The sequence below is a fragment of the Octopus bimaculoides genome, chromosome 27, assembly GCF_001194135.2.
Source record: "Octopus bimaculoides isolate UCB-OBI-ISO-001 chromosome 27, ASM119413v2, whole genome shotgun sequence".
Taxonomy (NCBI): Eukaryota; Metazoa; Mollusca; class Cephalopoda; order Octopoda; family Octopodidae; genus Octopus; species Octopus bimaculoides.
This window is the reverse complement of record NC_069007.1, coordinates 7,965,593-7,976,019: the sequence shown is the minus strand read 5'-3', so window position 1 is coordinate 7,976,019 and position 10,427 is coordinate 7,965,593. Positions and strand designations below refer to the sequence as shown.

Below are 10,427 nucleotides of genomic sequence, written 5' to 3'. Positions count from 1 at the left end.
CCAGAAAAAAATTTCGGAAAACACTAGAACATAAGCGGGCAAGACAAAATGAGAAATATAGACTAAAGAATTCATTGTGTACCGGTTTCGACATTAACGTTTTACTTACGTAACAACATCCATGTTCTCTTCAGCACAGTTGTTCTAGAATCAATGTAATTTGCAGAACTATACACGAATTGTCTTCATAAAATAAGACCTGCATACAGTTCTACCAATTACATTTGGGTTATTTTTCAAAATGTCTCAGCTCTGGCACGCCAAATTCCAGAAACAATTCTGCAGAGAATAATTCACTGCAGTATATGTTGCCAGCTGGAGAACATAATTATTTAAATTAATTTATTGACCCTAAAAGGATGAAAGGCAAAGTTGACCTTGGCAGATTTTGAATTTGGAACATAGCAACTGACAAAATACCACCAATCATTTTATCCAGCTTGCTAATGATTCAACCACCTTGCTGCCTTAAATAATAATAATGATAATAATAATAATAATAATATATGTAATAAATATATATCTAATATCTTCTTTCTATTCTTCTTTCCAGAGAAATACACTTCCGAAGAAGAGAATAAGAATTCTTGTACAAAATACGAAAGTTGTGGTCAATGTATTTCATCAAATGTCAACTGCACGTGGTGTTCTCTTAACGTAAGTCAAGTTTTCCTTTCCATCAAGCTTCTACTTTGACACATATTTGGCTGCTATTTCTAGCATGATGAGCAACCACCATTTTTTTTTTTTTTTTGCCAACACAAATTATGACAATTTTCTTGGGATTCTGTTTTCTGTGCTCCTCATGCTTATTTGACCAAATGTATTGACCATTGGTGTTTGGGATTGTTAACTGAATACATGCTGGTCGTGGACTGAGCACACTGTGTCCGTGGGGGTTGTAAGAAGCGGGTAAAACAGCTGGAATCAGAAGTGGTGGCATTGGCATCATCATCATCATCATCATCATCATAATCACTATTTAGGGTCCACTTTTCCATGCTTGTTTCGAAGTAAGGTAATATTTGTCCATAGCCGGACATGTTTTTTCCAGTATACTGGAAATGATACCGCTGTTTAATTGCAAGAAAAGGAGACACACACACACTCACACACACACACACTCATTTACACACACACACATTTACATTCAAACACACAAACTCATTCAAACACACGCACTCATTCAAACACGCTCATTCACACACGCTCATTCACACACACGCTCATTCACACACGCACTCATTCACACACATACTCATTTGCACACACACACACACACACGCTCATTGACACACACACGCTCATTGACACATGCACACACACACACACACAAAGATATATGCACATATATGCTATAAGCTTCTATCAGTTTCCACCTGTCAGATCCACTCACAAGCTGTTGGTTGGCCCAGATTTTTTGTTGCAAACACTTGCCCAAGGAATCATGAGGTAGGACTGAACCTAGAATCATGTGGTTGGGAAGAAAACTTCTTACCACACAACCACACCTGGAATATGGTTATTAAAACACTGCTTTAGCCATTTGACCTGTGCCAGTATGGAAAAAACAGATCTAAAATGATGCTGAGGACGATGGTGATGATGATGGTGATGATGATGATGGTAGAAGTGGTGATGGTGGTGGTTCATAGATTGAACTGACCAGGGACTAGTCATAAGCTAGTTGTTGATTGACCATAGATTAGCTAAATATTGAGCATAGATTTGTCATGGACTGGGTATAGTATACTTATTATATACTGTAATGCACTGACCACAGACTAGTCATAGAATAACCATGGCCGGTCAAATACTGACCATAAGCAGGTCAAATACTGACCATATGCAGGGCAAATACTAGCCATAAACTGACCAAATACTGACATAAGCTGGTCAAATACTGACCATAAGCAGGTCAAATACTGACCATAAGCAGGTCAAATACTAGCCATAAACTGACCAAATACTGACCATAAGCTGGCCAAATACTGACCATAAGCTGGCCATATACTTATTGTAAACTGATCAAATATTGACCTAAGCTGGTCAAATATTGACTGTAAGCTGGCCAAATGCTGATCAAAATTAGGCTAAATATTTATGATCAGTTGACTAAATACTGACCACAAGCTAAATACTGACCACTTACTATAAGTTGGCTAATTATTGACCACAGATTGGCCAAATATTGACCATAGTCTGGCTACCCCGGATGTAACTCCTCTTGCAACTTTGAACTGAGCACTGGTTTAGTAGTAATGAGAGCAAGAGTGTATATAGACGTAGATGATAGTGAGTGTATATAAATCTAAATTATACACTTTATATTTCACTAATTATAGCTACTGCCTAATTAGTGTGTACCTTCGTTAACAAACTTCAAAGACTGGTGGTCTGCTACTGTTGTTTCTTTCTACAATGAAATGCATAACAGCATAGGAGAGGAAGGGAGCTGCATTAACATAATTGGTAGAACATCAGACGGAATATTTTGTGATATTTTGTTGTGGTGCTTAGTGTGACTTCGAACCCTGTTGGGGTTTGGAGGAAACTTATATTTTCATCCTTCCAGAGTGTTATGATGTGAGTGTACACGTTGGGTGTAAAATAGTTTGGGGTTGGTGCATAATTATTGCGGCTTTTTTTTTCAACAAATTTTATTCAACAAAAACAATAACAATATTTAACAAAAACATCTTTAACCGTTTAGCATTTAGACTGGTTATATCCAGTCCAAATATTCTAATTGTCTTATGTCCAAACTGGCCAGATTTGGCCTCTCAAACCAACCCTACAAAGTAATTCTCTGGACTCAGCTTATGAAGACCTGTTGGGGCAAGAGAAATCAAAATCGTGATTGAACCGAGTTTGATGACTGGCACCTGTGCCAGTGGTGCACTAAGAGCACCGTCTCAGCGTGATCATTGCCAGAGCAGCTGTCTGGCTACCGTGCCAGTGGCACGTAAATAGCACCATTTGAGCGTGATTGTTACCAGCGTCGCCTCACTGGCACTTGTGCCGGTGGCACATGAAAAAACATTCGAGCGAGGTTGTTGCCAGTACCGCTGGACTGGCTCCTGTGCAGATGGCACATAAAATCACCCATTACACTCTCGGAGTGGTTGGTGTTAGGAAGGGCATCCAGCTGTAGAAACTCTGCCAGATCAGATTGGAGCCTGGTGCAGCCATCCGGTTCACTAGTCCTCTGTCAAATCGTCCAACCCATGCTAGCATGGAAGGCAGATGTTAAATGATGATGCTAATGACACCATTGAAATCCCAAAACTACGAGATAAGGCATGATTAATTCAAATCAGTGTGAAGGCATAAGCATTGCATTTGGCTGAGTAATTTGAACACTGAAGGGTTAAATGACGGTCTGACTGTCTGCCAAGCCAATGGGAAGTAGTAATTGAAGTAGATGGTGAATATGCTCTGGAATAATCATTTAAAGATGTTTTTGTTAAATATTGTTATTGTTTTTGTTGAATAGAATTTGTTGAAAAAAAGCTGCAATAATTATGCACCAACCCAATATTACCCAAATAGATATTTGGATGTGGTTATCTAAAATAACCGATCACAGAATTATTATGTTTATACAAGACGCATTCTGTACTACTTGAACGTAGGTATAATATTAAACCAACACACATCGTACTAGCGCAGTAAGCAATACAGTTGACCAACAGTCATCTGCCCTGACAGTTCATACAGTTTTTTATTTATTGAAATGCATTAGTCCACTTTCAGTCATGTGGGGGTTAATTTGCTTGTCTCTGATCCTTCTGGGGATCAGTTTTGCCCCGCATTCTTCCAAATGGGAGGTAGGGTGATTCCTTTTACTGTAACAAATGTAATGTTTATTTATTCAAATCGCTTTGAATGAACCATGGATTATCTTGTAGCTTCGAGATTTTTATGATGAGATTGTAGGGCTGGTGTGAGAGGCCAGATCTTAGGTGGAATATTTGGATCAGATATGGCCAGTTGAAATGCTGAAGGTTTAACTTTTTATTGTTGAAATCAGATACGTCTGTGCAAAGTGATTTTATATATCAGTCTGTTTATTTTAGGGAACATCATGTCTGAGAATATCTTGGTAGATATTTAACATCTTTACTGAATAATCATGAAATTTAATTGCACATAGGTGTAGGAGTGGGTGTGTGGTAAGTAGCTTACTTACCAACCACATGGTTCTGGGTTCAGTCCCACTGTGTGGAACCTTGAGCAAGTGTCTTCTACTATAGCTGAGGGCTGACCAAAGCCTTGTGAGTGGATTTGGTAGATGGAAACTGAAAAAAGTCCATTGTTTGTGTGTGTGTGTGTGTGTGTGTGTGTATATATATAGGGTAATTCACAAAAGAACAAGAGACAAAGACAGGTGGTGTAGAAAACAAACAGATGTATAAGTATAATGCTCAGGAATTGAAAAAGTCTTTAACGTTTCGAGCCTACGCTCTTCCACAGAAAGAAATAAGGAGAGAAACAAGGAGAAAAAAAAAATGTGTGTAGTGGTTAGCGCTCTATCATGGCGAATATATATATATATATATACGTGTGTTTGTGTGTCTGTATTTGTCCCCCCCCCCTCCATCGCTTGACAACTGATGCTAGTGTGTTTATGTCCCTGTAACTAAGCAGTTTGGCAAAAGACACCAATAGAATAAGTACTAGGCTTCCAAAGAATAAGTCCTGGGGTCGATTTGCTCAACTAAAGGCAGTGCTCCAGCATGGCCACAGTCAAATGACTGAAACAAGTAAAAGAGTAAAAGAATAACATTAAAGGGCTTAATCAGCTACAGTACTTAACTGTTATGAATAAAGGAGCCACTAGGCAGTCTTAGTCTTCTATTATAATTCCATTGACATCTAGGATGTTTTATAGGAATGTTAACCCTTTCACTGCAGAAATCAGTACCTTCAAGATTTCATTATTACCCTTAGCTGCAAAAAGCAGGTTTATATACCAACCTGTCTTTTATTGAAGAATGTTAAGTTTGTTGAGACAAAGTGACTTGCAGAAAATACCAATTCTATTTTTGATGGATATTCAACATCAATGGAATAGCCATGAATTTTAGTTTCACTGTTAAAAAGGGTTAATCATTCTCAGCTGGGGCCAGTATTGTTTTCCTTCTAGTAGGGAGAAGAGAGATCCATCATTACCATACAATCTTCTAAGAGTCAGCTTCACCTTTCAGCATTCTAGGGGTCAACTCTGTTTCTTACCATTTTCGGCAACTTTGCCTTTTGTCGCACCAGGTGCCAACTTAGCTTTCCTCTGAAGTTAATTTTAGCACGTAAAATGTGTTTTGGCATTCTAGGCACAGGCCATGACTGTGTGGTAAGAAGTTCGCTTCCCAACCACATGGTTCCAGGTTCATTCCTATGGGTATCTTCTACCATTTGTCTCGGCCAACCAATGCTTTGGGAGTAAATTTAGTAGACAGAAACTCTATGGAAGCCTGCTGTTTGTATATATATATTTTTATTTATTTATGTGTTTCAGCCAAGTGGCTGCGGTCATGCTGGTGCACCATATATATGGACTTGGAAGGCCACTCTTCCAAAATTCACTTATCTGTTGTGAAAAATACTCCTCCAGTACTGTTCTGACCTCGTCCACAGGATTCATATTTTTTCCATCCAAATGATTTTGAAAACTGCACAATAAATGATAATCAGATGGGGCAATGTCCAGTGAATATGGTGGATGGGGCATCGTTTCCCATTCAAACTGGTCCAGCCTTTCGAATGTCATTCTCACTGTATGTGGCCAAGCATTATCCTGATGGAAGAACACCTTTCATATTGAAATCAAAGATGGTTGTTTTTCTTCTAGCACTGACCTAAGCCTCTCAAGCTGGTCCCAGTAGATCTTCTTTGTTATCGTTTGGTTTGGGTTTAAAAATTCAAAGTGAACTAAACCTTTCATATCCCACCAAACAGATAACAACACCTTACATGGATGAAGATCTTCTTTAGCCTGAGGTGCCACTGTTTCTCCTTTTCCTACAGCGCTTGACATTTTTATAGAGAACCCATTTCTCATCACCAGTCACTATTCGGTCCAACAAAGGTTCATTCATGAAATGTGACAGCAAAGAAGAGCATACATTCACTGTTGGTGCTTGATTAGACTCTGAAAGTTTGTGAGGAACCCATTGACCCAATTTGCTGACATTTCCGATGGCACACAGGTGTTGATGAATGGTTAAATGACCAAATCCAAGCTTCTCTGCTAGTTCCTCAACAGTTACGGTGGGATTTTGTTCCACCAGGGTTTGCAGGACATCCTCATTGAGCTCTACTGATCTTCCAGGATGAGGCTCGTCTTCTAGGCTGTAGTTTCCAGCTAGGAATTTCTGGAACCACAATTGACACTGGCTTACACTTAATGTCCGATCCCTATATACTGCACTAATATTCCTTGCACTTTCCGTTGCGTTGTTCCCTTTATTGAACTCATAAAGCAAAATATGCCAAATATACTCTTTTGTCACTTCCATTATAGCTTTGAAAAAATAACTGTTAAAATGGAACTGCACTCTTCAGAACTTGCACTAAGAACAAGGGCAAGGTAAAATTACTACCTGCTTTTATAGCAAGTTGATGCAGGTAGTTTATCCTGTCCCCCTCTGACATTTAGTTTATGCAATTGAAAAGAATCACATTATCTATGGGATGACCCAATAATTTATTTATCATTAAATATGATAATATAAATTATTTACATGTTTTTAAGTTATGAAACAATTTGTTGTGATATTTTGAATTTTCTTATTGTCAAATAAAATTTCATCAAACTATTTCTCTGTCATTTTATGACTTTATGTATGTATGTATGTACATACGTACATACATACATCTTTGTGCTTATGTTTACTCCCCACCTGTCCACCATTTGATAGAGTTGGTTTGTTATGTCTGTAACTTAGCAGTTCAGCAAGAAGAGACCAATAGAATACCAGGCATAAAATACAAAAAAAAAAAATCTGTACTAGATTTGATTTGTTTGACTAAACCCTTCAAAGTGGTACCCCAGCATGGCCACAATCCAATGATTGAAACAAGTAAAAGATAAATAATTTTTGGAAATTAATTTCATCACTACCTGAAACAAATTCCCAGTACCCCATGAAATGGAGTACAGGTTATGCAACAATTCTTTTGTTGAAGAATTTATCCTATAAATTTCACATCTGTTTTTGGAAAAAGAAATAAATTCCACTGTTACGTATTTTTACCATTTTGATATTTCTGTTTCCAGTTGAATATAAAATTATGCAACACCCGTGAAGCCCACATTGCAAATGGATGTGATAAGACTCATATTGTTGATCCAAAGTCAGAAGTTGTCATTGCTAAGGTCAGTATTTCAACAAAATGCTTGGACAGTAGTCTTTTTAAAATCTATTTTAGTCACCATTTAACATCATTTTAAATACGAATAAGGTGATAATTCATTTTCAAACGTATAAATGCTGACAGAACAGCAGAGACTGGATAAGACATCCTTATAAAACAGAAAACTTTGGCAGCATTCTGTCTCATGGCTGGTTGCTGACAAATTTTTCTGCTTTATAAGGATATTTTATCCAGTCTCTGCCGTTCTATCAGCATTTATGCATTTGAAAATAAAATTATCATCTAATTTGTATCTCAAAATACATTTCAAGGCTTCTAAAACAAACATTAGTTTGTTTACATTTATTGTAATTTAAAATTTTAAATGTTATACACACACATACACATGTGCATATCTCTCTTTAAAATGCACACACATACACACACAAACACACATACACACACAAGAGTGTGTGTGTATGGTTAAGGAGTTTACTTCCCATCCACAAGGTTTTCAGTTCAGACTTACTGTGTGGCATCTGGAGCAGGTTCCTTCTTTTATAGCCACTGGGGCCAGCAAGAGCCTTATGAATGGATTTGGTAGACTAAAACCGAAAGAAGCCAGTGTGCACATGTGTGCACATGTGTGTATGTAAGTATATATTTGTGTGTGTGTACATGCATGTGGGTGTGTGTAAAAGCACCCAGTGCATCATATAAAATGTTTGGATTTAGGAAGAGCATCCAGCTGTAGGAACAATGACAAAGCTGACATCAGCGCAAGATATGGCCCTGGATCTCACTGAATTTTGTCAAATTGCCCGACTCCTGCCACCAAGGAAAATGGACTGAGCAATCATAATCCTGTGGGCTGGTGGGTGCTGGTGCCACATAAAAGCATCCAGTTCAATCTGTAAAGAGATTGGCATTAATAAGGGCATCCAGCTGTAGAAACCATGCCAAAGCGGATATGGAACCTGGGTAGATCTTCAACTGTCCAACTCCATTTATGCCATCCAACCCATGCCAGCATGGAAAATGGATGTTAATCAATGATGATGATAGATATAGATAGATAAGACCTGTCAGTGCTTGAGAAAACCTGTCAAGATAAGTGAAATCATAGTTATGGCTGATGCCAGTGCCACATAAACAGCTTTGATGCTGTTGGCATGTAAAAAGCACCTTTTGAGCACTGGGCCCCACAGAGGCCCAATGACAAGCAATCAAGATCTTTGGCAATATGCTGTGCTTGAGAACAAGACCCATCAATACTGGTGTCACGCAACTGGCACCTGTGCTGGTGGCACATGAAAGCACCCATTACACTCTTGGAGTGCTTGGTGTTAGGAAGGGCATCCAGCTGTAGCAATCTGACTGGAGTCTGGTGCAGCTCCCCAGCTGGCCAGCCCTGGTCAAACTGTCCAACCCATGCCAGCATGGACAAGGGACATTAAATGATGATGATGATGATGACGACGATGTATACGCACACAACTGTTAAGTTCCTTATATATTGCAACATTAATCTTTTTATTAATAGAATCAACCCACGGCAGATGGACAAAATGCGATCCAGATTCAGCCCCAGAAGATCAAGTTACGAGTACGGCCTCGTAAGTAGCAATTCCTTTTTTTTTTTGCTTGTGAAGATGTGTCTATAAGGATTACAGCAGTGGTTCCCACTCTTTTCACTACCAAAGACCCCTTTTATTTAAATGGGTTTTCCCATTGATCCCTTTTAATATGCTTATCCTTATATATATACGTATATACAAGGTCTGATCAATAAGTATCCGGACTGTTGCCATAGTAACAAAGCTTAAGCACACAGAGTAAAGCTACTTGCCAAAAATTGACCTTGAACTCTGCCGTGTATGCGCACTAAGTTTTAACATTCTAGCTCACATCTGCTGTTTACAGCAGTGCTTGGGAGGAAAGTGTGTAGCGTGTGATTGTCGCATTGACCATGACAGAGAAAGTTTTCATGGTGATACCTGCTCAGATGCCTATGCAAAGTTGCAGAAAGTTTACGGAGAGGAGTGTATGAGCCACACACAAGTGTACGAGTGGTTCAGACGTTTCCAAGATGGCCAACCAAAATGTCGATATTGATGAACGTTCTGGGAGACCCGCAACCAGCCGAACTGAGAAAAATATCACAGATGTACATGCAGCTATGAGGGAGAAATCGTCGAATCACCATCCATGAGTTATCAGAGGATGTGCAGATTAGTTACGGTTCAGTTCAGTCCATTATCACTGAAGATTTGGGTATGAGACACTTGTCTGCCAAGTTTGTACCAAAACTGCTTTCAGCTGACCCAAAAAGACACTTGGGTTTCAGTTGCACAAGATCTCCTTGATTGTGTTGAGAATGATAAAAGCTTTTGAAAACTTTGTATAGGTCTCTAAGCAGGTATCTCCAAGCTTTTGGCAAAATTTGATGCAGATTCTCTGCTCAACTTTATCTGTCATGGTCAATGCAATGATCACTTGCTACACACCTTCTTTCCAAGCACTGCTATAAACAGCAGATGTGAGCTAGAACATTAAAACTTAGTGCACATGCCCAGCAGAGTTTAAGCCCCTCTGCTTGCCAGCCCTGGTCAAACCGTCCAACCCATGCCAGCATGGACAATGGACGTTAAATGATGATAATGATATATATATATACTATGTAGGGATGTGTATTTGTGTGTCTGTGTATCTATCTATCTATCTATCTATCTATATATATATATATATATATATATATATATATATATATATATATATACACACATATATATACACACATATATACATACATGTACACACACACACACACACACACACACACACACACACACATAAATATATATATATACAAACACATATAAAGATGTGTGCAAGTGAGTATATATAGATGCATATGTATGTGTACGTATATATATGTGTGTGTGTATATAAATGTATACGTATATAAATGTGTGTATGTATATATGTGTTATGTATATGTGTATACACGTGATTTTGTGTGCGTGTGCATGTATATATATATATATATATATATATATATATATATATAT

The 10,427-nt window shown here is 38.3% G+C and overlaps 1 protein-coding gene across 1 annotated transcript in view; it reads left to right on the top strand.

The window, feature by feature from the left end:
- LOC128250967 (integrin beta-1-like) overlaps positions 1–10,427 on the top strand; it is a 98,399-nt gene that overhangs the window by 71,136 nt on the left and 16,836 nt on the right. Inside the window, exons 3-5 of the mRNA XM_052977124.1 lie at positions 554–657; positions 7,280–7,378; positions 8,900–8,972. Coding sequence (XP_052833084.1) covers positions 554–657; positions 7,280–7,378; positions 8,900–8,972 — 276 coding nt within the window. The remainder of the gene's footprint in view (positions 1–553; positions 658–7,279; positions 7,379–8,899; positions 8,973–10,427) is intronic.